Raw genomic sequence first — 27831 nt, forward strand, 5'->3', positions numbered from 1 at the left:
CCAAGCCGTGCACTGGCCGCGCCCCATGTGGGACAGGCACATTTCCCCCGGCTCACGGCACCCTGTCCCTGCCGCGGGGCTCCGGGTGCAGCCGGCAGAAGGTGCAGAGTGTGGCCAGAGCCACACACGCCGCCAGCCACTGTGTCAACAGGAGCCGGCCGCGCTGCTGGTGTTGTGTACAGCTCAATATCTCCAGGGTAGCCGGGCAGACAAGTGGGATGGGGAGATGCAGCCTCCTGAACACCTCCAAGCCCTGGCCGGGGGGCAACCATGGGGCCAGGCCCACAGCCTCCCCAGGAGGGCAGAACGGCTGTGCCAGTGCCTGAAGAAGGAAGTGGGGAGAACCAGGCTGGGCTGGATGTGCCCTGCTGAGCCCTCCCACGGGTAACGGGGGCAGCAGCGAGGGGACAGAGCAGGGAGCAGCACACCCCACATGGGGCACCCCCACTCACAGGCTCCCCTCGGCCCCAAGCGAGGACACGAAGGGGACAGCGAGGACCAGCAGCTGGCGGTGAGTCCTGGCTGGTGGCACACTGTCCCCAAGGGGAGCAGCACCACTGCCAAGGGCAGTGCAGACTCGTGGATCCAGGGGACCCCAGGGGGCTGGGATGCAGCAGGAAGGGGCGATGTGAGGGGGATGTGAAGGGGACAGGATGGCTGGCATGGCTTGGCTGTCCTGCCACACCACGGAGCAGCCGTCCCTGCCGCACCTTGGCACCACAGGGCTGGTTTGGTGGATGCCATTGAGCCACTCTGGTGGGGTTCAGGGGACAAAGCCCTGGCACCAGCACCCCATGGTCCCCCCACTCCTCTTGTGCCACCGTAGGCTTACCCATCCCTGAGCCATGTCGGTGAGGGGCCAGGTGCCAGCAGGAGGCCACGCTGCCCGGCTGCTCCTTTAAGGGCAGTCCCAGCGGTGTTCGCTTTCATCCCAGGAAAATGAACCTCTAATTGCAGCTCCTGGCATTGGGGGGGTCCCGGGGGCTACGTCAACATCACACTGCTGAAGCCTCGGCTGCCAGACCCCACCGCGATGGCTCGCGTGCAGGTCCGTGTCCATGTCCCGCTGTCCCCATCTGTGCCACCCCACGCTCACCCCCTGTGTCTTGCAGGTGGCTCTTCGCATCCGTCCGATGAGCGCAGCCGAGCTGGCGGAGGGGGCCAGGCCCATCGCCGACCGCGTGGACGAGCAGGTACAGCTGCAGGACGGGCATCCGCAGGTTCATCAGGCGCTGCCTGGCCCTAGTGATTTGCCCCCCTGCTTGCCCCATGCCCATCCCGCAGGGTCAATGGGGCCAGGTACCCCACAGCAGGATGCGACCCTCAGCACAGTGCACGCCCTGGCATGTCCCTGGCAGCACCCAGCGCTGTGGGTGACGCCCACGTGTGCCAGGCACAGGCTGGGGGGGACGCTGCAACCTTGCAGCCCTTGCAGGAGACCCTACAATAACAAAGGAGTAGGGCGGGAAACTCTACTGGGGTGGGGTCAGGAGCCCCCCTTCCTGAAGTGCTGTGGGACACCAGCACTGCCTGTCCCTGTCCCCAATCCTGGGCAGAGGGGGGGCCATGCCAAGGGGGAGCGGAGGTGGAAGTAGGGCAGCAGCGAGGGACCAGCTTGCATTATGGGGAAAGGTCAAAATCTGCATTGCAATGGGAGCAGCACCAGGGTCTTTGGGAGCAGGAGAACCTGCGAGGGGCCATTCCACACAGGGACAGGGACACGCAGGGTCCCTGTAGGGTGCTGGTATCCCCAACCACCTCGCCGTGCCCGGGCAGCAGGCACCTTGGCGGGCCGCACTTACAGAGGGTCCTTTGTGCCACCGTGCCCAGGTGGGTGCAGCGGGGCAGCCGGCCCGGCAGGTCTGCTGACACCACGCACAGAGCTGGCTTTGAGCCCCAGCCTGGCCTGGGGACAATGGGACGATTCAGGAGCACAAAGGGCCCCAAGTCACCAGCACTAGCACCAGCCCGGCCACCTCCTGCACCCCGGCATGGAGGGGAGGCCTGGAGGGGAGGCTGTCCCAGTAAAGCAGGGGAGATGCCCACAGGGTCCCACGAGGGCTCAGACCCACTGGGGAGCACATCCCAGTGTCACACACTCATCAGGGTACCCCCCTTGGGTCTGGCACCACTGTCTTTGGTGTGGGCGATGCGGGGTACCGGGGCAGGAATGTGGAGGAAGATGCAGCTCTGAGCAAGCCACTCCCCCACGGGACACGCAGGTGATGCCTGGGCAGGGTGCTCAGTCCCCATCAGCTCCTGGCGCCGGCAGGGGTGAGTGATTGCAGTACACAGCGCAGGGGTGCTGATGCCTGGGCTCTGGTCCTGCTCAGGTCCTCCCAGGGCTCTGGGAACCCAGTCTCCGGGGGGGTGATGTGGTCTCCCATGGGATCCCTCACCCACCGGCCAGGATGGAGGTGCTCGGCATACACGGACCATGCCGGTGCTCCCAGGGAGCCATGCTTCAGGGTCACCCCAGTGTTGGGGCTGGGGAGAGCATCCTGGCACATCTGTCTGTCCATGCACATCCTGGGGGATCTGTGCTCACAATGCCACCAGCCCATGGGGCTCCCAGCAACTCATTACCCCTTGGGGCCCAACCGGGTGCTAGTTAGCACCGTTAACAGCAGTGCAATGCCCAGCGTGTGCTGTGCCTCCACAGGAGGCTGGAGGTGACCCCAGAGCAGAGGGGTGGTGGGTGCCTGGGGTTGGTGCATGCCGCCAGCCAGCCCCGCTCATGTACCCCGGCAGGTCGTGGTGCTGCGAGACCCCATGGAAGACCCCAATGATGTCCTGCGTGCCAGCCGCTCCCGGGAGAAATCATATATCTTCGACGTGGCCTTTGACTCCACAGCCACCCAGGTGGGTCCCTCAGAGCACCAGGGGATATGGGGCCAGGGGAAGCAGGCTGGGGTGCCCAGGACAGCAGTGGGGGTGCAGGACAGCAGGACGCACCCAGGGCCTCTCTCTTGCAGGAGACCGTGTACCGTGCCACCACCCAGGGCCTCATCGCTGGTATCATCTCCGGCTACAATGCCACCATCTTTGCCTACGGCCCTACTGGTGAGGGGTGTGGGGCTGGGGAGGGGGCCAGCTCCGTGGACATGGTGGGGTCCCAGCCCTGAGCGAGGCCCCTCCTCTCCCCTAGGCTGTGGGAAGACCTACACCATGCTGGGCACCGACAGTGACCCTGGCATCTGCACCCGCGCCCTGGGTGACCTCTTCCAGGCCATCAAGGACACCAGTGGTGACATGGAGTACCAGGTCTCCATGTCCTACCTCGAGGTGCAGCAGGGGGCACAGGGACGTACCTCCCCAGGGAGGGCAGGGGACAGCAAGTGGCACATGGCCCCAACCCAGGCATCATTGCACCCAGCGTGGGATGTTGTATCCCTGCGGGTCCCCATGCTGGGGGGACGTGCCTAGCTCCTTCCCCCTGCCCAGATCTACAATGAGATGATCCGGGACCTGCTGAACCCCTCTCTGGGCTGCCTGCAGCTGCGGGAGGACGCCAGCGGCACCATCCAGGTGGCTGGCATCACTGAGGTGTCCGCCATCAACGCAGAGGAGGTAAGCCAGCGAGCGCTCTTGGGGCACAGGGGGATCCAGCGAGTCCCCCCTGCCCGGCACTGCCCATCTGCCCCAGGTCATGCAGCTGCTGGCACGGGGGAACAGGCAGCGGACTCAGGAGCCCACGGCCGCCAACTGCACCTCATCACGCTCCCATGCAGTGCTGCAGGTCACTGTGCACCAGCGGTGCCAGGGCAGGGGGCTGCACTGTGGCCGCCTCTTCATGATCGACCTGGCGGGCTCCGAGCGGGCAGCGCAGGTACGGCACCCGCCTGGGGGGCTGCAAGGACGGGGAGCCCTCCCAGCCCCTCTTTTGACAGGTTTTTCCCTCTGCCTTCCCCTCCCTGCCCAGACGCAGAACCGCGGGCAGAGGATGAAGGAGGGAGCCCACATCAACCGCTCGCTGCTGGCCCTGGGCAACTGCATCAAGGCCCTGAGCAACCAGGCGAGCACTAAGTACATCAACTACCGTGACAGCAAGCTGACCCGCCTGCTCAAGGTGCGGCCGGGGGTCCTGGCTCCCCTCAGTGGGGTCTGAGCTGGGGAGGGTGCACAGGCTGCCCCCACCCCCTGTCCCTCTCAGCCATGATCTCCATGGCCAGGACTCGCTTGGGGGCAACAGCCGCACGGTGATGATTGCCCACATCAGCCCGGCTAGCACTGCCTTCGAGGAGTCCCGCAACACCCTCACCTACGCCCACCGCGCCAAGAGCATCCGCACCACGGTAGGGCCGAGAGCGCAGGCACCCTTCTCCCTGGGCACCAGCCGTCTCCTGACCCCCTCCCCAAGCAGCCCTGTCCCCACTGCCCCACAACAGGGAGGGCACGAGGTGTTTGCCCTTACGCTGGCCCACAGGTGCCTGCAGCAGGGGAACCACTTGAGGCACTGCCCTACTGGCCATGGGATGCTCAGGGCCTGCTCCGTGACCCTGCACTGCTTGGGGGCACTGCCTGGGGACCCTATGGGGATACAGCCATAGGGACCTTTCTTGGGGATCCTACTGAGAGGCATACTTGGGAACCTGCTCCACCAGCTCTGTCCTGCTCAGGGAACCCACGTAGGACCCCACTTGGGGCCGAGCTGTGCCACTCACACCGACCCTATCCCAGGTGAGGCACAACCTGCCCAGCATCTTGGACTGTGTGGCACAGTGTGGCAGCGTCGTGGCTGGCCTGTGCAGGGAGACCCAGTGCCTCAAGGGCCAGGGGGGCACTGAGCCAGGGCAGCCAGCACAGGGCAAGCGCTGGGACACCCCCTATATCCAGGGTATGGCCTGGCCCACCCTGCCCTTCGACAGCCCCGCGGGGCTCAGCGCTGATGCCCTGTGCCTCCAGCCCAAGTTCAGCTGCGTGGTGCCCGCTGCACCCACCTGGAGCTGGGCCATGTGTGGGAGGAGCTGCCTGGTGCCTGCAGCAAGCAGGTGGCCCTGCATCACCTCCTCCTCTGGCTGGAGAGCACTGAGCTGCACACCCGGCACCTCCTCACCCTCGCCCGGTATGTGGGTGAAACCCTCACTCCACCCCAGGGATGGGGTCCCCTGACAAGCTGGGATGGGATGAGACCACCTCCTCCTCCTCCTCCCCGCAGCAGGACACAGTGGGGCTGGCAGTGGAGCAAGAAGGGGCCAGGGGAGCCAGGTGGCCTCTGCGGCAGCGACAGGGACTCGGACACAAGGGACAAGCAGTTGGACGTGCCAGAGCCACCTGATGTGGCCACTGCCCACGAGAGCATCACAGCTCTGGTGGAGGAGCAAGGCAGGCTCCAGCAGCAGAAGGTTTGGGACCCTCATCCCCACTGCCAGCAGCTGAAAACCCATCACCAGGGAGCTGAGTTTGACAAGTCTCAGCCCAGTAGCATGGGTCTCCCAGCAGCCCTGGGGGATTATGGATACTTATTGGCTGGGGTGTTGGTCAGGGACAAACAGCCCTGGCAGGGATACTGGCTCCGTGGCAGGTACAGTGACCCCATGGCAGCAATGCTGGCACCATGGCAGAGACGGTGACCCTGTGGCAGGGATGCTGGCACCATGGCAGGGATGCTGGCACCGTGGCAGGGATGCTGACCCTGTGGCAGGGATGCTGGCACCATGGCAGGGATGCTGGCGCCGTGGCAGGGATGCTGATGCCATGGCAGGGATGCTGGCACCGTGGCAGGGATGCTGACGCCGTGGCAGGGATGCTGATGCCGTGGAAGGGATGCTGGCTGTGGGCAGGGACCCTGACCTCCTGCACACCTGCAGGCAAAGCTGGTGCGGCGCGTCCGGCAGAGCCAGCAGCATGCACAGCAGCTGGAGGAGGCCATGCGGCGTCGGAGCAGCTTGGAGGAGCAGCAGGAAGTGATGGCCCTGCGTTGCCATCTGCACCAGCTGGAGCTGGAGACTGCAGAGACGCACTCCCGCACCCTGCTCAAGGGAGGCCTCCGGCACCTGCCAGCTGCTGCCGCACAACACTTCGACCGGCACCGGGCCCTCTGCACCCGCATCATCCACCAGCAGCGGCAGCTCATCACTGGTGCGTCCCTCCTGTGGCTTCTGCCGTGACAAAGGGTCCTTTTGTGTGTTGTTGTACTGGCAGTCCTGCAGTGTCACCCAGTTATTGCGATGGGACATGCCGCAATGCAAACCCCCCCAGTGTCATGACATAGACGCGACGCTGCCACCTGAACACGGTGTGGTGTGGCGCACAGCCTGGTTGATGCTCGCCGCTCTGCCCTCTCGCTGGCAGACCACCGGCTGTCGGTGCCACAGACACTGGAGGAGCTGTATGAGACCTACCTGCAGGAGCTGGAGGGGGGCCCCAGGGACACCAGCACCCTCAAGGTAGGGCAGGGTGGCAGGGCCCCCCCCCACCCCAGGCAGGGCACTCAGCACCTGCCCCCTGCCCAGGGCACATCCCTGCCCAAGATCCCACAGATGACCGGCACGGAGAGCCTGCCGAACTTAGACTGGGACAGCGTGTGCACACAGAGCTGTGAACACCCTACGCTGCTGCAGCGTGATGCCCTCCCACCCCTGCACCCCACAGGGGACAGGTACGGGTAGGCATCCACCACCCCTGGGGCACACGGGGCTGGCACGCTCCACAGCTGCTGGGCAGCAGGTAAGGGGTGTCCCCTCTCTGGCAGCACCCAGACCCCCATGTTCAAGAAGACCCCAGGGACACAGCAGCTGGGGAGCACGGTGGTGCCCACCCCACCTCCTGGCCAGCACACAGTGGCCCAGGTGAGCGCAGCTGTGCCCTCAGCACCAAAACCCAGAGCTGGGGATGCTTACGGGTACTGTATGTCCCAGCAGCATGTGTCATGGGCCAGCCTGAGCACCTGGCATGACTCCTCCTCGGGCAGTGGGACCAGCTTGGAGGCGGCATTGGCAGCAAGCAGAGGTAAGCCGAGCGGCCAGCGGGGCTGGGCGGATGGCTGTGCCCCGCTGATGGTTCCGCTGTGCTGTAGAGCAACGGGAGATGTCAAGCAGCAGCAAGAGCATCATGGCTAAGGCTGCCCAGCACCGATCCTGCATCCTAGAGAGCACCAGCTCACACCCACCAGGGTCTGCAGAGGAGCGGGGTGGCCCTGGGCTGCAACACACCACCAGTGAGGACAGCTTGGCAGGGACGGCCACCCACTCCCCAGGCACCTGGCTGCGGGCGCGCAAGAAGGGCAGCAAGGAGCTGGGGAGGAAGGAGGAGTTGCTGGGTGGCAGAAGGAGATCGAGGCGGTCATGGTCCTTCGAGGTCACCAGCTGTGGGGTAGGTGCAGGCACAGCGGGGCCATGCCCCTGGCGAGACAGCGCTTCCTGTCCCCCCCCACAGAGCACGGTTCCTCCCCAAAACGCTGTGCCCATGGACCCTCTCTCCTGCAGCTGGTGGCCCCCAAGGGCCCCCCACTGTTGTCCAACACACTGCAGAGCCACTCTGAGCACGGTGTGCTGGCGGGGATGCAGGCAGCCAGCACCCAGGGACCCCGCAAAGCCCTGCCTGGAGCAAAGCCCCAGTACGGCCAGCCATCAGGTGAGCCCCTGGCCAGGGGTGGGGTGCAGGGGCCATTGCCCCCTCCCCATGCCCCAGCCCAGTGTCTAGGGCTGCTGCTGAAGTGCCCCTTCCCATCTCTGCCTCTCCCCCTCCAGCTCCCCTGCCAGCCCCAGGAAGGGCCAGCACCCGTGGCTTGTCTGCGTCACCAGGAACGGTGCCAGTGCCTCCAGCAAGGATGGAGGGAGTCACTGGTACTGAGCCAAGTGCCTTGCCAGAGGGGGGCCAGATCCTGTGCCAAGCCAGCAGGCCCAGCGCCCATCCTGCCAGCCCCAGCACCATGCGGCATACCCTGTGCCGAGGGCTGCCTGTGGCACCCCATGCCCGTGCAGCGCCCTGGTGCCAGCCCTGCTGTGGGCATGGCTGGCAGAGAGAGGCAGGGAGCAGGGCAGGGGGCCAGTCCTCCCCATGCCAAACCCATCCCGAGGCAAGGACCCAAGTCCCTGGGGAAGGACACAGCCGTGCTTGTCAGTGACCCTGGCCGGAGCCACGCGTCTGCTCCAGAAAGGGCCCCTGTGGGTACTGAGCACCCGGGGGACGCTGCCAACCACCCAGCATCACCAGACACCAATGCATCTGCCTGGGTGCAGGATGTCTGGACGGGTGTTTGTCCTTCCAAGGGGTTACATTAAAAGGAGACATGCTGAGCTGGGGCGTGGTGTGACTGCTGTGCACAGCCCCTGCACATCCCCATGGACAGGGAATCCCCCAAAGATGCCCCCGCACACCCCATGCTTGTTTTCTGCTTTTATTAGGAAGGGGGGGGGGGGCGCCCATGCCCGGGCAGGGATGGGGCAGCTGCCGGTTGTGAGTGGGGACGGTGCCCCCCAAGGCTCGCTTGCCTGGGGAGGCAGCCAGACCACCCACACCAGCCTGGGCACACACCCAGCTCATCACCAAGCCCTGGGGTGCTGCTGCTGGGGTACCCATGCCAGCAGCCAGACCCAGCACCATGGCCTCACTGCCTGCACAGAGGGACCCCAGTGCCACAGGGGTGGTATCCGAGGAGGGACAGGCTGTCTTTGTCCCCATCTTCTCGCCTGTTGGGTTTGTGAGCCCAGGATGGGGTTGCACCTGTGGCAGTGGGTTGCATATTTCACCCCCTGCACCACCCGCACAGGGCTGGGGGGGTCCCAATGTCCCCTATCCCCAGCTCCCCGCAGGCACTCAAGGACAGCGATGGGGATGGGATGTGGCGGGGGGACAATCAGGGAGGGGTGGGCAGCAGAGAACTGCCCCAGGGCCCCCTTGCACAGAGACCTCTGGCTACCTGTGAGCAGGAGGACCAAGAACGAGCCCCCATGCGGGGCTGGGACCAGTCCAGCTGCGGGACCTGGCTCTGCCTCATTAATTCTTCACCTTGATGAGGGAGTGGTAGACAGGCTTGATGATGATGTGGAGGTGCAGGGAGTTGTCGATGAGGTACTCAGAGGTGCGCTTCTGCAGGTCCGCGTGGGCAAGGAAGTCGGCCACCTCATCCGAGCTCTGGTGGAAGCTGTAGGCATGCTTCACCAGGACGCGGCCCTGCTGCCGCACGCCCACCAGCACCGTCTTCTGGAAGCTGACACCGGCAAAGTCGGGGCTGCTCATGGCCGGGGTGATGACGAGCCGGGGGCGACCGTCCTCGATGCGCACTGCCTGGACGGCGCTCGAGACTGAGTCCGAGTAGACGGGGCGCAGGCTGACGGGCAGCCAGCGTGGCGAGAAGAGGGCATTCCAGGTCACCCGCTTACCGGCATCATGGCTGCTGGGACCCAGCTGGGTCTGGAAACTAGTGCTGCGGTCATCCCGCGCCGGGTTGTTGATGACCCACTGGGAGCCCCAGCTGGGCGCGAGGTAGTTGCGAGGCAGGAACATGCTGCAGTTGACATCAAAATACTTGGCAAAATGGAGGGGGGAGGCAGCATGGAACTGGAAAGCCTGGAAGAGCAGGTCCTGCACCGCGCTGTAGTGCCGCGCAAGCACCGCCGACTGCGCCTGCAGCCGGAAGAGCTGGCTGGGCGCAATCATGGGGTAGCGGATGGCGCGCAGCACCCTTTCGGCCACAGGACCCTCGGGCTGCCGGCGGCCCAGCCAGCCCTCCACGGCTGTGTAGAGCTCCAGCTCGCTGTGCAGCACCAGGTCGGAGCGCTCCAGCAGCAGCAGCAGCAGCTCCACGCTCACTGAGCCCCACTCTGCGCTGCCCAGCACAGCCGAGAGGTTCCAGGCCAGGAACTGGAGGCAGCTCTCCTGCAGCGCCACGTCCCCAATGCGCACGGCATAGTGGTACCAGCCCACCACATGGCCCTGGCTTGACTCGCTCGCCAGGTGGGTCTTCATGTATTCGGCCACGCCACGCTGCAGCCCCCACACCCGGTACTTGCTGGCCAGCTGGTGCATGGGGATGGCTTGGTGCAGCAGGATGGAGACCCCCCCACAGTACAGGTACCTGGGGCAGAGAGCGAGGCGGTGACACTGCTGTCCCCCCCATCCCCTTCCCAATCCGCCACACAGCCCCAAGCTCCAGCAGCACAGTCCCCAGGGGAGAATCCTCCCTCCTTGGGTGCATTCGTCCAGGCTTCTCCACCCCATGGGGGCTCTATAATCCCCAAGTAATCATCCTCCCTCCTTGGCTGCACCCCTCTGGGCATCTCCATCCTGTGGGGTCCCCATGGTCCCCAAGAGAATATTCCACCTCCTTGGCTGCATCCCTCCCAACATCCCCATCCCATGGGGTTCCCATGGTCCCCAGGGTAGCCGCGTCCCTCCTGATGTCCCCATCCCATGGGGTCCCCACATACCTGATAAACTTCTCAAAGAGTGCAGCAGTCTCAGGTGGCTCATGCAGGGTGACAACGCTCTGGTTGCGCAGGAGGCTCTCGAAGACCTCGCTCTGGAGGCTGAGGAGCAGCTGGTGGGTGTGGAAGACCTTGGCCTCATCGGAGGTGGCTGTGCGCACCCGCAGCACCGAATCGCTGCCATTGCCATTCTGCAGCAGCTCCTGCAGCCGCTGCAGCAGCGTCAGTGAGTGGTTGATGGTGGCCGCCGTGGCATCACCACTAAGGTCGGCTTTCTGGGCTGTGGGGAGATGGGACTGTCCCAGTGCTGCACCCCAAGAACTGGGCACGGGGTGCTGGGGCACAGCAGAGTGGGGTGGGGCCCAGCTGTGGGGTGATGCATGGTTAACAAGGAGCTGGGGAAGCCTGGCTTTGTGCACATCCTCCATCTGCGCCACCCAGCATCAAAGGGGTGGCTGGTGCCAAGAGGGTGTGGGGAGGATGAGGGGACAAGGGGACATTTGTGTCTTTAGGAGCCAACAAACTGCTTTTCTGCAGCAGAAGGGGTGAGACCACCTTGTCCCAAGCTGGGGCGTGCTGGGAAATGGCCCTGTTCTGGGCAGCGCTGGCTCACAGCCCGGTCTGCCAACCCTGCTGCAGGCAGAGCGAGCCCTAGGCATCGCCCCGGACCCCCAGCATCCCAGACTGACACACAAGGCACACAAGAGCCAGCGGGCACGAGGGGCCAGGAACACTCTGCCTCCAAACCCAGCAATGGGGTCCCTATGGTGTGAGCAGCCTGGGGACACCAGCTGCCTCAGCATCGCTGCAGGTCGGTGATGCTGAGCAGGCAGCTGCAGTGCTGTGCCTGCTCCCGGTGTGATCCCTGCCTCCTCACTGACGCCGTGAACTGGCGCCTCCTGCCCAGCCAAGTTTTACTCCCCTCCTCCAGCTGTGTGTGCCAGCTGCCAAGCCTGGTCCTGGCTTGGGCATGCACCAGGGGGTGACCGTCCCCCCATGTCCATGTTCCCACAGTGCCAGGCTCCCACTGGGGATAGGGACTAAGACAGGGGTCTCCGTGCTCCTGCAGGTGTAAGGAGCCTTCCACCCTCTTCTCCTCTCCCTCATGCCTGGGACAATTTTCACCCCCTTACCAGAGCATCCTTTCCCCAGTGTGAATTTGGCCCCATCCCTCCTCTCAAATCCCAGTCTTGCCAGCTGTTGATCCAGCAGATTACCCTTCCCAGCACCGGTTTAAGCCCCGCTGAGCAAAGATGGGGAAGGGAATTGGGACCCCCTCGCCCCATGGTACCAAGCCTTCCGCAGGCAGCAGCAAGCACAGCCCAGCTTTTGCTGCCAGCAGCACCTCTCGGGTGCAGTGGGGCATGGCCGTGGGTCACAGCACACCCAGGAGCCACATCCATCCCTCCCCAGGTGCCACAACGGCTGCTGGAGAGCCATGCTCATCCTCCCATGGGCATCACTGGATACACGCACTGTGGCTGAGCCCCACCCTGGCACCCAGCAAGGGCAGCAGGACCCACGGCACGGGGACCCCTCCTTGCCTCCCCCCACCATGGCCACCCTTACCAGCTTGCACGGTGAGGAGGAGGAAGAGGAAGGCAGTGGCGGTGCAGCCCCAGCGGTGGGCGGCCACGGGCCCGGCGCCCGTCAGCCTGGCCATGGCTTTGCAAGCGCATCTGCCGGGTCTCGGCACAGCACGGGCGCACAGTGCCCGTCTGGTGCTTATGTAGGCCATGAGCCCTCCCAGCCCACACGCCCGCGCCGTCACATCAATTGGTGGAAACTGGGACCGGCCGTTACCAGGGGAACCACTTCCAGTCCCTGTCCATCCCACCCTGACCCCAGACCCCAGCCCCACACCCCGGGGTGGCATGACGGGGTGCCCTGGTGAGCTCCGGCACAGCATGGGGGCATCTCCATTTGCCACCTGCTCCCACTGCTGCCGGGCGCTGCCGTGCTGCGCTGCAGCCCTACGCCGTGCCGGAGCCCCATGCATGGCCGCAGCTCTTTGTGCTGCTGGAACGAGGCAGCAGGGTCTTTGCATTCAGGGCACAGCTCGGCGTGGCCTCCTCGCTCCCCCCAGCTCATGGGTATTCATGTCGGCATCAGCCCATCACCATGGCATCCGGGCTGCCGGCAGGAACTGCCTGCCCTTTTCCCAGCCTTTGCAGCCAAGAGGCTGCCTGCGCAGCGCGAGTGCCCTGTGCTGGCCTCCTCTGGCATCTCGCCTGCCCTGACGGCTCTTGAGGGGCTTCACAATGGGGCTGGGGTAGTGTTTGCCCCCCACCCCCCCGCGGCCCTGGTGCAACACACCAGGGCCGGTGTGGCTCAGGCATGGGGCTGGGTGTGGTGCTGGGTGCCCCCGCCCCACTGTGGCAGATGGGCACCCCTCTATGCAGGAGCATTCATTGGCACAGCCTGAGCAAGCGGGGTGGGAGCAGGGGGTGTCCACACCCCATTTTTGGCTGTGGCCCCAGTGGCACCATGAGGTCAGGATCCAGGACCAGGACTCCCAAACGGGACGCGGCTTGGGGGACAGATGGTGGTAGCCCAGCTTGCACTGGCATGGCAGCCCCTTACCCACTGCTGGGGCTCCCCATGAAGGCAGTGGGGGGGTCCATGCTGGGCAGGAGTTCCCCCTGCCCTGCAGCTTGGTGCCCCCGGGCAGGAGCTGCTGGGCACCGCACTCAGCCCCAGGACCGCTGTGCAAGGTCACCTCGGGGGTGCAGGAGGACCCCGTATGCTGCGGGTGGCAGCGCCTAGGCCCCCTGCTCTTGGGGACACCACCGGGGAGATGCTGTGACCTTCAGTGTGTGGCAGTGCCAGAGCTGCGTGGGGGAATATTAACTGTTCCTGGTTATTGAGTATCTGTCTGGGCTGATGGAATTACTGCCGGACCCTGTGGTATTGCAGCTCTGTGTTCAGCTGCCAAGCGAGGTGACAGCGCGGTGTGGCTGGCGCCTGTTTCACACCCTGGTCGCTCCTTCCTTGGGACCCACGGGGGGATGCTGTGCCACAGCCGGTGCTGCCAGCACCAGCACCCTGCAGCAGGAGGGACGGCATGCTGCAGCCAGTGGGACAGGGAGTGAGCAGTTCACAGGGCAAAGGTGGCCATCGGTGCATGTGGTGGGTTAGCGCGGTGGTGGCCAGGGCTCTGTGCTGGCAAGGGGACTCCAGCTGAGTGGGGGATGCTCAGTACATCTGCCCCTTTGCATCAGCCTGCCTGGCCCTGGCACGGTGCTGCCACTGTGGCCAGGGGTGCTTTGGTGTCAGCGAGGGCTTCTGAGGACAGGTTTGCTTTGGGCTCACATGGGAGTGGAGACAGTGACATGGGGCTGAGGAGTCCCATCCCCAAGTGCAGTCGTGGCCAGAGAGGGGGGGTGAGGGGCCCAGGCTTAGACAGGGTCTCCAGATGTTGAATGTGGACAGATGTTCCTGCAGCTCCTGGGGGGGTGGGGATTACCCATCTCACCCTGATCCATGGGTGGAGAGGCTGCAGACAAGCTGCCCAGACATCACTGTGCCACGCTCCCAGGGCTCCCCAACCCCTCGCAGGGACAGGCGATGCCATGCCTGCTGTGGGGCTGGGGCTCAACCTCTGTGGCCTCGTGGGCAGGGGAGCCCCAAGAGCACCGTGCAAGCAGAGCGCACAGCCCAGGCAAGCATTCCTCGCTGCAATCAGTGATTGCAGACTGGCTGGGGGGGCGAGGGGCCCCCGCCCCAGCACACCATGGTTAATGGCTCACCGTATCCACTGACGCTTCATTTAACCACCTGTCTGCAAAACAACAGCTTGCGGGGAGCTTGCGCCCAGCGAGCCACCGGCACGGTGCCAGCCCAGGCTGCACCCTACAGCCCAGGGACCCTTGTGTCCCCCGTGGGGGCATCAGCTGGCCACAGGGCAGGGTGGCATGGGCTGTGGGCCAAGGGGGAATGTGGGGGACCATGGTGCTGGTGCTGGGGGCGACCAGAGCATCCATCCCCAGCCCTTGGTGAGGTGGAGAGAGCAGCTGTGCTGGCTCCAGTAATTGCAACTGAGGCGGTGGAGGGGTGGCTCACCATAATAACCAGCACCAGGCGGCTCCTGCTGCCCCACGGCTGTGTGCAGGGCATCGCCCCTGTGGGCTGGGGGACACCAGGGAGGGCAGGAGTCAGGGGACTAGGTGACCCCAGGGATGGGCAGGGGACATTAGCCTTCCCACCCCTACCTGTGCTGGTGGGGAAACTGAGGCACGGACAGGCTTTCCCTCCTGCTTGGGCCACCAGCACGCCCCACCCATTTCTCTGAGGCCCCAGAGGCAGCCGTGCTCCCTGGCTGCCTGCTTGCAGAGGGCAGGGGCTGGGGGACCTGTGCCAGCCCCCAGCACCTCACCAGGCTTGGGCAGCCCTGCCTGCCCACACCCACCTCTGCCCAGCCCCAGCCCACCTCAGGGTGTGCAGCAAACCCGGCAGAAGTTGGGGGTCCAGCACCCAAAGGAGAGGCGCTGGGGATCCGGGCGCAGGAACAATGCACCCCAGCTTGGTGATCCAGGCTTTTGGGTATAACAGGGGGCCCAAGCTGTCCCTCAGTACCCAGACCACCATCCCTATTGCTCTGGAGCGGGGATGAGCTCCGTCGTAGTTACTTAGGGCTGGCACAGCCTTCCCAGGTGACCCCACCCCTGGCACCCACGGGAGCAGCGAGGTCCGGGGACGTCCTCCTGCCCCGCTAGCCCAGCCTGCGGCTCTGCCCACGCCGCTCTCCCTCCGCCCCGCACCCCTCGCGCCCCAGGAGGCTGTGCGATGCTGTGGGTGCTGGAGGGGACGCGGCCACCAGTGGGGACGCAGCCACCGGCGAGGACACAGCCGTCCACAAGGACACGGACACCGGTGGCTCTCCGGGCCCAGGGAAGGTGGTGCCACACGCCTGGTGGGTGGCACAGGGGCCACCAAGGTGAGAGCCCATCTCCCACAGCGCCTGGGGAGTGGGACCCCGGGCAGAGGGCAAGGGGGGACCGGACTGGGCCCAGACCCCCCTGCAGAGCAAACGGGATCAGGGCTGGGAAAGGGTTAATGCATTCCCGCAGCAGCTGCAGCCCGATCGATGTCCCGGTTCCCTGGGGGACATGAAGGGACTGGACTTGCCCCTGCTGATTAGCCAGATCTAATTTGCAGTTAATTAGCATCTCCCTGTGCGTGTCCCCCCGTCCGTGCCACACCACCCCCCTCCCCGCCCCGCACCAGGCTCCCACCCAGCCCGGGGCTCTGCTCAGGATCCCTGCTGCCATCCCGGCGGGGTGCAGAGCTCAAAGACAAACCCCGCCCGGGCTCCCAGTGCCCCCCCATCGCAGGCACTGCTGGTGGGGGCAGATCCATCGCTGGGGGGGTCCCGGAACGGGAGCAACGGGGAGGGGAAACGTGCCCCCCAACCCCGGAGCCGTCGGGGCTGTGCGGTGACTCCAGTTTGGGGGCCCTGTGGGGCCAGGGTGGAACTGGGACCCGAGCGATGACGGTATCTCCCCATCCCCGGACTGGGGACAGGGAGATGCTAATTAGGGGGCGATTCTGTCCAATCAGAACGCAAGGCTCAGGTTTGGCCTCCTTATTCCTGCAGGACGCCTCTCTGATTGGGTGAAGCCTGTCCGCCTCTAGCCAATAGAAGCGCAGAGCTCGGGGCGGGGGGTGCCGCCCGGATTTATGAATGGTGGGCCCGATCCGGGCGCGGGGCGCGGGCAGGGCTGCTGCCCCATGCGGACTTGCCTGAGAAGCTGGCAAAGAGCCCGGCTGGCAGGCTGCAGATGGCCAACCCGCCCCGGGACCCTCCTCGGCACCCTTGGGACCCCCCTCCAGCACCCCTGGGACCTCCCTGTCACCGCTGGGTCCTGGCGGGTGACACCCAGCCCGGGCCGGGAGCCAGGGCCTCACCCAGTTGGCAGCCACCCAGGAACACGGTGTTTTAATCCGGTTTTCTTCAGGGTGATAAGCGGAGCCAGGGGGATAAAGAAATAGCATCTCAGATAGCAGGGCCACCCTCCGCTGTGGGGATAGGGACCGTCGCCCCAGCATCACCGCGGGGGAAGGATCCTGGGTCCCTTGTCCCGCAGCATCTGTGGACAACGGGCAGCTCCAAAAAGTGTCATCGCAGGCAGGCATGGTGGCAGAGCTGGGGCAACTGCACCCTTTGGAGCCAACCCATACTAAGCCCCCTGTGCCATGTCCCAGCTGAGCCCCCACCTGGGTGCCACGGGGGTCCTTAGTCCCCCAATGCTCCCTGACACTCCCTATCTCCCCTTGCAGCTGATCTGTGGTGGAAGGCAATGGTCCCAGTACCCAACAGCACAGCGGTGGTGTGGGGTGGTGAGGCGGCATGGCCGGAGCCAGAGCGGTCACCCTGCATGGTCGGCATCTTCCCCATCGTGTATTACAGCGTCTTGCTGGGGCTGGGTCTGCCAGGTGAGGGGGCTGGGGCGGGGGGGCTGCCTGGGAGCACAGGAGGCAGCACGCATCCTGCCTCCTCCAAGCTGTGTATCCTGAGCCCAGCCTGTGCCTTCTGCTGCCAGCAGAGCCTCAGCTCCTGTCCCAGCCCCAGGGCTTTTGGGGATGGGGGGTAGAGTCCTCAGAGGTGGGGGAAACCAGCCTGCTCCCCACAGCCCCCCTGGCCTCAGGGCCAGCCCCAGCTGCGGTGCCCGGCTCTAAAGCCCAGCCCCACATGGCAGGTGCTGCAGCAGCAGGGACAGATGGTATTTGCATTGCTTGGGCTGACAGAACAGATTAATCAGCTCAGCAAATCCCCACCTCACCATGATATTTATAGCTCCGCACCCCAGCCAGGGCCTGGGGCCGCTCACCCTGTGGCCCGTGGAGAACCTGGGCAGCCTGGGGTCCTGTGTGCTGGGCGTGGGGAGGCCATGAGCCCCAGGGTCTCACCACCACACATCGCTCCCCTCCCTCCAGTGAATATCCTGACTGCTGTGGCCCTGTCCCGCCTTGCCACAAGGACCAAGAAATCATCATACTGGTACCTGCTGGCCCTGACCACCTCTGACATACTCACCCAGGTCTTCATTGTCTTTGTGGGCTTCATCCTGCAGACAGCCATCCTGGCCCGGGCGGTTCCCAGTGCCTTCATCCACACTGTCAATGTGCTGGAGTTCACGGCCAACCATGCCTCCATCTGGGTCACCGTCCTTCTGACCGTGGACCGCTACGTGGCCCTCTGCCACCCGCTGCGGTACCGTACCGTCTCCTACCCACAGCGTACCCGCAAAATCATTGCGGCCGTCTTTGCTGTGGCACTGGCCACAGGCATCCCTTTCTACTGGTGGCTGGATGTGTGGCGTGATGCTGACCCCCCCACGGCCCTGGACATGGTGCTCAAGTGGGTGCACTGCGTCACCATCTACTTCTTGCCCTGCAGCATCTTCCTGGCCACTAATTCTATCATCATCTGCAAGCTGAAGCAGCGGAGGTGCTCAGGGGGTGGGCGACCCCACCTAAGCAAGACCATGGCCCTCCTCCTGGCTGTCACCACCACCTTCATAGTGCTCTGGGCTCCCCGGACCATCGTCATGATCTGCCACCTCTACGTGGCCTCAGTCAAGAGGGACTGGCGTGTGCACCTGGCCTTGGACATCGCCAACATGGTGGCCATGCTCAACACCACCCTCAACTTCTTCCTCTACTGCTTCGTCAGCCAGACCTTCCGTCGCACAGTGGGCGAGGTGCTCCGGGTCCACCTCCGGCACAGCCCCAGGTCTGGCAGTGGTCGCTTCCCACCTCCAGCCCTGAAACCACTGGAGCTGCTGGCCAGCACAGCCCTCTGAGCTGGAGCTGCTGCCAGCCGGGACTGCTGCCAGCCAGAGCAGCACTCAGCTAGGGATCCCAGTGCTCACCCAGCCCCATGCATCGCCCTGGGGCCTGGCGAGACCCTGGCCTGGGGACACTGCCCCTGCAACGCCCGCCCTCCGCAGAGCTGGGCATTAACGCAGGTGCTGGTGGTAGTGACGAGAGGAGGCGGTTGTGCCCAGCTGTCAGGTTGCGCTCTTTTGGGGCCATTGGGCTGTCCTGCCTGGTGGCAGCACCCGCTGCACCCCAGGGACCCCTGCCCACTCCCTGAGCCCCACTGGGAGAGGCAGCTCAGCCCTGCCTGTGCTCAGTCCCTCAGTTGGTGTTCGGGCCCTGAGGAAACTCAGCCACGAGGCATCAAAGACATGCCCCAGCTCAGTGGCCGAGCTGTTGCCTGCTCCACACATACCCCCAGGCTGGGCTCCTCACTGGCCCTGCAGCTGTGGTGTTCATGGGGCTTCCATGGCTGGCCATGACCAAGGAGTGTGGCCATGTTCTCGGCTGCTCTCCTGCATCAGCTCCAGCCCATGCTGAACCAACACACCGAAGGTCCTGGGAAACCCAGCGGGCATGGCTGCCCTGTGGTGAGGGGTGATGGGTGCAGGTGAGTTCCTGCAGGCCCTGGCAGGGGCATGGTGCCCACTGGGTGCCTGTGGGACAGTTGTTTCTCCATAAACTGCTGTGCTGAGACCAAAACTCTGCCTGGGTCCGGCTCCCTGCGAGCGGCTGGGATGGGGACAACCTGCACCAGCACCTCTTGGCAGAGGGTCCCTCTGCTCAGCCCTGAGCTCTCAGCGCTGCCCTCCCCAGTGCTCCTGCCCTGGTGGGGTGCTAGGAGGGAGTGTCCACGGGGTCCAGTGTCCCCAGCTGCGGGCCCTGGGCACAGGGTAAGACCCCAGCTCTGTGCTCTGCAGGAGCCAGCCCCCACCCATTATTTCCCCAGACACCCAGGAGAGGCGCCCTGCAAGGCTGTAGCCCCCAGGCACCCCGGGTGCACCCCAACGCAAGGGTGCAGGATGTCCCGCCAGCTGCAAGGGAGGGGGCTCCTGATGCCCCCCTGCTTCAAGTGCACCCAGCACCAGTGCCGTCCTCCCATTTACGCCAGTGCCAAGCTGGTGCGACGCTGGGCGAGTAGCCATGCCGTGCCAGCCTGCCTGTCCCCAGCTGCCACCAGAGGGCAGGGACGGGACGCCCTGCGGAGGTGGCACAGCCCGGGGGCAGGGAGCTGGCATCCGCAGCATCCCCAGCCCCCACACCAGCCCTGCCCACCCCGCTCCCCACTCTAATTCCCCCATAAGGTCCTTACCGTAATCCACCCCCAATCAAAACAGTCTTTCCCCTCTAATTCCCCAGAGACTGGGTAGGACAGCACCCACGGGGGCTGCCCTCGGCAGCAGGGGCTCAGCCAGCTTCCCCCAGGGGATCTGCGCTGCCCCAGGGTGGGCACAGAGACCCTGCCCCCACTTGCTGGGCTTTCCCCGTGCCCACGCCGCTGCGCCCCGGCTGTGCCCAGCACCGGGGTTGAGACGGGGTGCAGTGTTTGCCCCCGGAGCATGTGGGATCAGCCACAACCCCTGGGACGTGGGGTTGACCCACACCAACATGCACCCGCCTGCCCACGATGCACACGGGGCCCCGCAGCTGATCAGTCCCCTGCTAGGGCAGACCCTGCCAGCGGTGCTGCCTTACACCAGGCAGGATCCGGCTCTGCCCATATGCCCAGTGACAGGGTTAAACTCTGACCTGGTGGCGCGGGTGGTACCTGGGAGGTGCTCGCTCCATTAATTCTGGCATGCAAGGAGAGCAGGACTGGGAAGAGATTAGATATTAACCTGGCCAGCACCTCCCACCCCACGGGCACCCGTCCCTGGGGGCTTCCAGGGCCAGATCCCACCCCAGGGCCCTTCACCAGGGCTGGAGAGGCCACAAGGCAGGGGGGCTCTGCCAGCAAGGACACCATTTGGCAGGAGCTCCAGCCCCGTTTGCAGCAGTCCAGGGCCACTGCCGGCCCCCCCTCGCTGACCAGCTCTTATTTACTTGGAGAGGGAGGTGGAAATGTGCTGACCGCGTCCGCCGGCAGCAAGGGGGGCTCCGGTCTGGACAGAACCGGCTTGGGTGGAAAACAGCTCCCCAGCCCCAGCCTGAGCAACGACAGCGACAGGGAGGGAGCTGGGAAGGCAAGTGGGGCCCCCCCCCCCAGCCCCAGGTACAGCTCTCGCCTTCCTGAGGTGAGCTGCCACAGAGACGGGACTCAGTCGGCTGTGCCGCTGTGCCAGCCGTACCGCCGTGCCAGCCACGCCACCGTGCCAGCCACACCAGCCGCCCGGCCCTGCGGCTCCGTAGGAAAGGTAAGCCCGGAAAAAATGCGCCCGGTGTGCCGATGTTTTCGGAGTGCGCCAGCAGGGAAGCCTGGCTTAGGTCCCACTGCAATGCTAAGCTGCGTTCCAGCCTCTCACCGCAGCTGCTGTGCCGGAGGGACCGGCTCTGCCCTGTCCCACCACAGGGAGCGCGGTCCCCAGCCCACCTGGGGCACTGAGGCCAGGCTCTGCCCTTGCTGAAAGGGCTGTGCCAGGCACCAACCACCCCGGCACTTGGCCGCAGGAGGGGACTGAGGGCAGCCAGTCCCTCACCGCCCACGGTTGGTCCCTGCAAGGCAGCCAGCACATGGTGGTGTCACATCCCACCTACCCCACAGCCTCCCTGGCGGGGTGTTTCTGTAGGACCTACAAAAACCCCAGGGGCGTGCAGCTGGAAAGCCAAGAGGGTCCCCACAAGAAGTGGGGAGGAAATCACCCACCATGCAGGGGAACGTGAGGGTGAAAGCTGTGTGGCCATGGGGCAGCCTCGGCAGGACGGACGCCTGCCATCGGCCCCACGGCGGGTGCAGGGGTTGTGGGGGGCTCATGCTGAGTCAGCAGCCGGGAAACCCGCCGGCCCCTCGCGGCGGAAGGAAGCAGCCGGCAGGAAGCGGCGTGCAGCATGGCCTCTCTGCGGCTTGGGCCTGGGTCAGCGCCGGTGCGGGGGCGGCAGGGCAGCCAGCCCGCGCTCCTGGCACCGGTTATCCAAGGCTGAGCCTTTGCCGGAGAGCGGGGTCTACTGTCAGGCCCTGTGAGTCTGAAGCCTGACTCCCCGGGGAAACTGAGGCACGAGAGGCTGCTGTGGAGCCCCTCCATCCATGCCACCCTGCTCTAGTGCCCCTGTTAGAGCACACGCCTGTGCACGTGCCCCAGCAGGGAGAGATGATCCTCCCCTAAATACCGTCCTGAAGCTAAACGCTCTTTAGGAAGATGAAGGGCAGGAGGTCAGGTGGCCCCTGCACTGGAGGGATGGCGGCAGCAGGTGCAGCACCCAGCCCAGACATGCTGTCTCTTCCCTGCGGGCTCTGGCGGGTGCCGGTCCTCGTGCCATGGGTGCTGCTGGCTCCAGCTCTGCCTCCCTTTCTCCTCGGATTGTTTTCATCCTGGCCTGAGCTGGGGGAGGACCTGCCGGAGGCACGTTGAACTTTCGTCTGCATCCTTCACCCTCTTGCTTCACCCTCCCAAAATAGCAGTGCCTGCCTGGAAACCTCCCCCAGGTCTGGCAGGGCCCTGGGTCCCCTAGGGCACCCCGAGTCTCCTGAGGCTTTTCCCTGTCCCCAAGCCCCAGGGATGGGGTGATTGCAGGGTGCCCATGCCCAGCCCCAGGGTACACAGCCACTCCTGCCGGGACAGGGATCATTGACACCCATGTGCTGACCCTGGGTCAGGGCTGCCCTGGGCCCCCGGTCCCCTGCAGGAAGGGCTTTTCAGGGGCCCTGCTGCCCTGCCAAGGGCTCCGGCTTTAGCCATCAGCTGACATTCCTCCGGGAGGCCCCTCCAGGCCTGTGCCTCGGGGCTTCCCGGCAGGAGCCAGTGTATCCTTACCCAGCGGGGCTGCCCGCAGGGCCCCGCTCCTGGCTCCCACCTGGGTGCCCACCCACCAGCCAGGTACCGCCGGCCCAGCACGGAGGGGAGGTCGGTGCAAGGCCCCGTGTGGGTGATGCTGCCCTGGCACAGGTCCCCCATTCTGTCCCCCATTCCCCAGGGTTCCCCCCTGAGCTCAGCAGGGCCGGTCTGACCCAGCTCCTCTGGGCTGAGACCCCACGGACTCATTGCACTGATGACCAGGTGGGCTCCTGTATGGACACCCCCCCCCGCTCCAGCCCGGTCTCTGGCCCCGCTCCCGGCCCTCTCCGTGCCCCCAGGGCAGGTACCCCCGCCCTGTGCGGGACCCCGGCCCGGTCCCCCCGCCCGAGGCGGCGAGGCAGGTCCCGGCCGGCCCCGGGCAGAGCCGCACCTCCGGGAGGGGCCGGGCAGGCGCGCGCGGTGCTGCGGGACCGGGGCTCGCCCGCCGGCACGGCACGGCACGGCACGGGAGCGAGCGGCGCGGCCGGGCACCGGGCGCTGGAGCCGGTGAGCGGGGCCGGGGGGGGGGGAGTCGAGCCCTGGCGGGAACCGGGAACCGTAACGGGAACGGATCGGGACCCGGGACTCGGAACCGTCCGCCCCCGCGGGCTCGCCTGGCCGGAGAGTTGGGGGCGGTTCTGGCCAAGTTTGGGGTCCGGTACCGGTCGGGAACACCGGGGAGCCGGGCCGGTACTGGCCGGGAGGTGCGTGGGAAGCGGGCCAGGGGTGCGGGGGATCGGGCCGGAGCCGCCGGGGAGAGGCGGGGGTACCGGCCGGGCCGGGCGCGGGGAAGCCGGTACAACCGGCGGGTGTGGGCGCACGGTCCCAACGCGGTGCGGGGGTCCCTGTCCCCGTCTCGGACCGGCGGCCCCGGGTGCGGGGGCTGCCCGGGCTCCGGGTGCCGTTGGGGGAGCGGGGGGTCCCAGCCCCGGGCACCACTACCGCCCCAGCCCGGGGTCACCTTGCCGGAGGTCTCCTGCCAGATTTCCACCCCCCAAGCAGCGGGGCTGCAGCTTCCTCGCTGCTTCCTCCTCCCCGTGCCCACCCCGTGCTCCCCAGGGCCACAGGAGTGGGGACCTGGAGCCCCCGTGCCGTGCCGTGCCCGTGCCGCGCCGTGCCAGGCTGCAGCTGCTTGCGTGCCAGTGGCTGGCAGCGTCGGACACAGGACCTGTGCTGGGTCAGTGCCCGGAGCTGAAGGAGGGAAGTGGGACAGAAGTGGAAAGGGGAACGTGCTGGCGTGTGGGGACAAGCCAAGGGGACAGCCTCGTTCCTGGGTATTACCACTGCCGTCTAGCCCAGGCCCGCATTCGGTGTTCCTGGGGAAGCCAGCGGGCACAGTGCTGCCTGCTCCCCGCACCAGAGGAAGGGACCAGCACAGTCCTAGAGCTGCCTGCACTCAAAGAAACCCCATGTCAGGAGGGAGCGTGTGGGGCACAGAGGGGCCTGAGCCCCACTCAGCTGCCTCCAGCCTCCAGGCAAGGAGCTGACAAAGGACACATGTCTGCCTGGTCCCGCCTGGGGCTGCTTTGGGCTGTGCTGGGGTGGGCTCGGCTGTGCCGGCACAGACAGGGCTCCCCAGGATGCAATTGCTTGCCGTGGGCCAGCGGGAGGGATGCGCAGCCGGGGACTGCGGGCAGGGATGCTCCAAGCCCTGGAGATGGCACAGGCAGTGCCAGGAGCTGAGCTGCGGCCCCGGTCCCGGTTTCCTAATGCCCCCTCTCTCCCACAGGGTCCCTGGACGCCCGCTCGGTGCCCGCACCACGGTGCAGGATGGGTGCTGTGGCAGTGCCACCTGCAGCCACCTGCGTGCTGCTGGCCTTGCTCCCCACCACCAGTGGACAGACCACCCCTCCCTCGGGCTGCGGCAAGGACCTCTCCTCCCTCTACTACAACCTCTGTGACCTCTCAGCAGCCTGGGGCATCGTGCTGGAGGCCGTGGCCAGCCTCGGCGTGGTGACCAGCTTTGTGCTCACCATTGTCCTGGTGGCCAGCCTGCCCTTCGTGCAGGAACCCCAGAAGAAGACCCTGGTGGCCACGCAGGTCTTCTTTCTTCTGGGCACCTTTGGGCTCTTCTGCCTGACGTTTGACTTCATTGTGGGGGCGGATTTCTCCACCTGCACCTCCCGCCGCTTCCTCTTCGGCGTCCTCTTCAGCATCTGCTTCTCCTGCCTGCTGGCGCATGCCGTGGCCCTCAACTTTTTGGCACGGAGGAACCGGGGCCTGCAGAGCTGGGTGACGCTGGCGGTGGCCCTGCTCCTCACTTTGGTGGAGGTCATCATCAATGCCGAGTGGCTCATCATCACGGTGGCGCGGCGGGAGGGTGGCTCTCCGGACCCTTGCCAGCTGGCAGATGCTGACTTCGTCATGGCGCTCATCTACGTCATGTTCCTGCTGGTGGCTGCCTTCGGCACTGCCTGGACGGCCCTCTGTGGCCGCTATGGCCACTGGCGCAAGCACAGCGCCTTCATCCTGGCCACCACCGGCCTCTCCATGGCCATCTGGGTGACATGGATGGCCATGTACCTCTATGGGAACCAGCATGCAGGCAAGAAGCCCGGCTGGGATGACCCTACGCTGGCCATTGCGCTGGTCTCCAATGCCTGCACCTTCCTCCTCCTCTACATCATCCCCGAGGTGACGCACATGACACGGCGGGGTTCCGAGCAGGCCTTTGAGGATGATGTCTACCCCACACGTGGGGTGGGCTACGAGACCATCCTTAAGGAGCAGAAGTCGCAGAGCATGTTTGTGGAGAACAAAGCCTTCTCCATGGACGAGCCCTCCTTTGGTAGGCGCCAGGGCTCACCAGGGACCCTCTTGCCCCACAGTGGGGCTGGCAGCGGGCACCAGCACCGGGGCTGGCAGCGGCGGGCGGGCGGCGCGACGTCTGGCCGCGACCTGCCCGGGATTGACGCCTTCCGTTGTGGCTCCTAGAAACTTGCTGGGCTGGGTGTACCGGTTTGGGCTGAGCTCAGCGGCTGCAGGGGTGCTCCCTCCCTGGCGTGGGGTGCCCATGGCTCCTGGCCCTCCACCCCAGGCAGCTGCTGTGCTCGCGAGACCCTACGGTAACACAGGGCAGTGTCAGCTGCCCCAGTGGGGACCAGCAGGTGAGCACCAGCCCTGCCCAAGCAAAGGTGTCTGCAGCCCACAGGGCAGGGTGGGTGCTCCTGAGCAGCACCCATGCCACCTTGCCTCCCAAGAGACCCTACAATAATAAACCCTGGCCATGCAGGGGCTGTGCCAGGAGCACGGTGATGCAAACTCTTGGGACATCCCTCCTGTCCACTGGGAAAGGTACAGAGCAGCCAGTTGCTGAGTCAGCTCATTAAACCTACTAACAAGGAGTGGCTCCCCAGTGGGGTGGGGGTGGTTGTGGGAGCCCTCCTGCCCTTCACCATCCCCGTCTCTTTACAGCCAAGAAGCCGGTGTCCCCATACAGCGGCTACAACGGGCAGCTGCTGACCAGTGTCTACCAGCCCACCGAGATGGCTCTGATGCACAAGGGGCCGGTAAGTGTGGTACCACTGGCCAGCCAGGCTCTCCAGGGGCAGCTGCATCCTGCCTGATGGACGGGCTTTCAACCAGAGTGGCTGGGAAGGGGGCCAGGGTTTGGGGGGGCTCTGTGGGGACCCTACCCTGGCCCCCATGTCCCAAGGACTGCTGTCACAGGTTGCTGGGGGAAGTCACCCTTTGCCTTTCTCCCTGGGATCCCGTGGGGCTAGGGGTGCTCCTGCTGCTTCTGCAGCCCGCCTTCCTCTGCCCCACAGACCGAAGGTCCCTACGACGTGATCCTGCCCCGTGCCTCCACCGCCAGCCCAGCAGCCGGCAGTGCCAGCTCGACGCTGCGAGCCGAGGACGCCTTTGCGGCACAGGCCCGACACGCCGGCGCCCAGCGGGATGGCAGGAGCTGCCAGGTGGGTTAATGTGCAACGCATGTGGGCGGGAGAGTGGGCACCAATGTCCAGCCCACGACTGGGTGCAAAGTCTATCCCTGCCACAGCATCTCCCGTGGGAGGGCAGGGACAGGGATGGCTCTGCCTGGCACCCCAGTGCCCTGGGACAAGCCAGCGTGGGGGCGAGTGTGGCTGTACCTCCCCACCGGTGCCAGAGCCGGGTCTGCCGGCCTGTGCCACAGCACCTCCACGACCATGCCACCCAGCACCATCCTGCTCTTCCCACAGGTGCAGTCCCCATACAGCAGGAACCGGTGGTGAAGCCCCCGTGGCACAGGCCCCGCAGCGCTGGCACATCCGCGGTCCCACCGTCCCGCTCCTGAGGTCTCATCAAGCCTCGTCCCTCCCTACCATGTTCATCCCACCCCATCCAGCGGCTGGAGCTGGTTCCTGTGCAAGGGACACCCGGACACAGTCCCAGAGACAGTGCTTCTGCCTGCCCATCCCGCCTGGCCATGGCACCTGCAAGCCACCAGCTCTGCCTGGACACCTTCGTCCCTGCTGCCATCCCTACTGCAAGGACCGGCTCCCACGGGGCCACCCTGAGTCATCCCCTTGCTGCCATCATGACACATGAACATCCCGTCCCCTCTGGGCCAGGGACCATCTGCCACCAAGAAGTCAGGGAGCCAGTGGGACTCCTGCCCAGGGCTCCCCCAGCACTGAGCCCCTGGTTCCATGCTGACCCTCGCCAGCCCTGGGGACATCACAGGCCCTGAGCGGGGCTGGCACTGTCCCACCACAGGGCATAAGGTGACACAAAGCGCTCCCCAGCCCTGGCTTCTGCTGTGCCTCAGTTTCCCAATTGCCAGGGAAGGGGGGCTGCTCGGGGTCTGGGGGAATCAGTGCCTTGCTGGGGCTGGGGACCTGAACCCCCCTGTGGCTCTGGCCACCTTCTTGGTGCCTTCCCCCCTCGCGGCTCAGAGATCCCTCCCAGGGAGCAGGGAGGGAGCTGGGCCCCTCACCGTCCTCGTGGCTTTCTCTGTCGTTCTTCCTCTTCCCCCTTTTTCTCAGGTCAGCCTCAATAAAGGTGGTTTTTCCTATGCGGTGCTGTTGCAGGCAGCCCCTGATGGGGAGGGGGTACCCAGCCGTGCCACCAGCTGCTCCTCCATCCCTGGCCATGTCACGGCCAAGGGCTTCTGCCACAGTGCCGGCAGGCTCAGTCCCACGTCCTACTCCTGGGGAGCAGCGGGGAGCAAGGTGGGGCTCAGGGCAGGGACCTCAGCACCCCTCAGCCCCAACCCCTGCTGCCCATCGCCCTGTGGCAACATGCACCAGTGCCAGGCACACAGATGGGGCCGCTGGGCCCAGGGCAGACAGCCTCGGCAGGGCAGGCAGCGTGGGACCGGCAGCCCACAGGCAGATGGGCTGCCAGGCGGGAAGTGGCACGGCACGGAGGACATGCCAAGGTCGGAAGCGGTTTCTCCTGCTCAGATTGCCTTTCCCCTCTGCAGTGATTTCTCCTGCTGGGCAGGAAGCCTGTGGCCATGGATGGCAGTGCCATGAATTATTCAGGGGATGAAATGGCTCCGTGGGGGCAGGTGGGTAACCTGGTCTCCTTGAGCTGGAGCCGGGCTGGCGACAGCAGGGCTGCAGGCACAAGGGCTGTGTGTGGCCGTGGTGCCCGCATGAGGGATGCATGAGCAAAAGTTTGGCACGTGCCATGTCCCAGCCTTGCCCTTGCCAGCCGGCACGTGCCCACGCTCCTGGCTGCAGGGACACTGCAGGGCAGGCACAGCCCCAAAGGCTGGGGACAGC

The 27831-nt window shown here is 65.7% G+C and overlaps 4 protein-coding genes across 8 annotated transcripts; 3 read left to right on the top strand and 1 right to left on the bottom strand.

The window, feature by feature from the left end:
• On the top strand, positions 1–8240 carry KIF19 (kinesin family member 19). The gene is made up of 17 exons (XM_064467041.1): positions 1–511; positions 1113–1193; positions 2752–2862; positions 2976–3063; positions 3149–3285; positions 3445–3570; positions 3647–3829; positions 3923–4069; positions 4173–4295; positions 5811–6081; positions 6295–6389; positions 6456–6601; positions 6695–6791; positions 6861–6951; positions 7019–7314; positions 7428–7575; positions 7692–8240. The coding sequence occupies exons 1-17, from the start codon at positions 434–436 to the stop codon at positions 8066–8068; spliced, it is 2595 nt and encodes an 864-aa protein (XP_064323111.1). The 5' UTR covers positions 1–433; the 3' UTR covers positions 8069–8240.
• A 99-nt stretch (positions 8241–8339) lies between these two features.
• Positions 8340–12193, bottom strand: BTBD17 (BTB domain containing 17). The gene is made up of 3 exons (XM_064467042.1): positions 11940–12193; positions 10374–10650; positions 8340–10021 (listed from the first exon to the last, which is right to left on the bottom strand). The coding sequence occupies exons 1-3, from the start codon at positions 12106–12108 to the stop codon at positions 8941–8943; spliced, it is 1527 nt and encodes a 508-aa protein (XP_064323112.1). The 5' UTR covers positions 12109–12193; the 3' UTR covers positions 8340–8940.
• Positions 12194–15160: 2967 nt separating this feature from the next.
• GPR142 (G protein-coupled receptor 142) lies at positions 15161–18882 on the top strand. The gene is made up of 3 exons (XM_064466888.1): positions 15161–15306; positions 16650–16805; positions 17307–18882. The coding sequence occupies exons 2-3, from the start codon at positions 16670–16672 to the stop codon at positions 18173–18175; spliced, it is 1005 nt and encodes a 334-aa protein (XP_064322958.1). The 5' UTR covers positions 15161–15306; positions 16650–16669; the 3' UTR covers positions 18176–18882.
• Positions 18883–20303: 1421 nt separating this feature from the next.
• On the top strand, positions 20304–27116 carry GPRC5C (G protein-coupled receptor class C group 5 member C). 5 transcript variants are annotated; one of them, XM_064466922.1, is made up of 5 exons: positions 20304–20545; positions 23850–24908; positions 25535–25629; positions 25888–26034; positions 26302–27116. In XM_064466922.1, the coding sequence occupies exons 2-5, from the start codon at positions 23891–23893 to the stop codon at positions 26332–26334; spliced, it is 1293 nt and encodes a 430-aa protein (XP_064322992.1). In that variant the 5' UTR covers positions 20304–20545; positions 23850–23890; the 3' UTR covers positions 26335–27116. The 5 variants fall into 5 exon arrangements, with proteins under 5 accessions (XP_064322992.1, XP_064322995.1, XP_064322994.1 ...); XM_064466925.1 differs by having other exon boundaries at positions 20345–20425; XM_064466924.1 differs by lacking the exon at positions 20304–20545 and adding an exon at positions 21687–21771.
• Positions 27117–27831: the final 715 nt, after the last annotated feature.

Source organism: Phalacrocorax carbo, chromosome 16, assembly GCF_963921805.1.
Source record: "Phalacrocorax carbo chromosome 16, bPhaCar2.1, whole genome shotgun sequence".
Classification (NCBI taxonomy): Eukaryota; Metazoa; Chordata; class Aves; order Suliformes; family Phalacrocoracidae; genus Phalacrocorax; species Phalacrocorax carbo.

What these genes read in the sequence shown, in the direction of transcription:
- KIF19 (XM_064467041.1), top strand. Translation starts at nt 434, where the DNA reads ATGGGGCACCCCCACTCACAGGCTCCCCTCGGCCCCAAGCGAGGACAC. An exon ending in GCGAGGACCAGCAGCTGGCG is followed by an intron (nt 512 to 1,112) that starts GTGAGTCCTGGC and finishes TGTGTCTTGCAG; the next exon opens with GTGGCTCTTCGCATCCGTCC. An exon ending in CCAGTACGGCCAGCCATCAG is followed by an intron (nt 7,576 to 7,691) that starts GTGAGCCCCTGG and finishes CTCCCCCTCCAG; the next exon opens with CTCCCCTGCCAGCCCCAGGA.
- BTBD17 (XM_064467042.1), bottom strand. Translation starts at nt 12,108, where the DNA reads ATGGCCTACATAAGCACCAGACGGGCACTGTGCGCCCGTGCTGTGCCG. An exon ending in CCTCCTCACCGTGCAAGCTG is followed by an intron (nt 10,651 to 11,939) that starts GTAAGGGTGGCC and finishes ATCTCCCCACAG; the next exon opens with CCCAGAAAGCCGACCTTAGT. An exon ending in CTCTTTGAGAAGTTTATCAG is followed by an intron (nt 10,022 to 10,373) that starts GTATGTGGGGAC and finishes TCTCTGCCCCAG; the next exon opens with GTACCTGTACTGTGGGGGGG.
- GPR142 (XM_064466888.1), top strand. Translation starts at nt 16,670, where the DNA reads ATGGTCCCAGTACCCAACAGCACAGCGGTGGTGTGGGGTGGTGAGGCG. An exon ending in GCTGGGGCTGGGTCTGCCAG is followed by an intron (nt 16,806 to 17,306) that starts GTGAGGGGGCTG and finishes CCCTCCCTCCAG; the next exon opens with TGAATATCCTGACTGCTGTG.
- GPRC5C (XM_064466922.1), top strand. Translation starts at nt 23,891, where the DNA reads ATGGGTGCTGTGGCAGTGCCACCTGCAGCCACCTGCGTGCTGCTGGCC. An exon ending in CATGGACGAGCCCTCCTTTG is followed by an intron (nt 24,909 to 25,534) that starts GTAGGCGCCAGG and finishes GTCTCTTTACAG; the next exon opens with CCAAGAAGCCGGTGTCCCCA. An exon ending in CTCTGATGCACAAGGGGCCG is followed by an intron (nt 25,630 to 25,887) that starts GTAAGTGTGGTA and finishes TCTGCCCCACAG; the next exon opens with ACCGAAGGTCCCTACGACGT.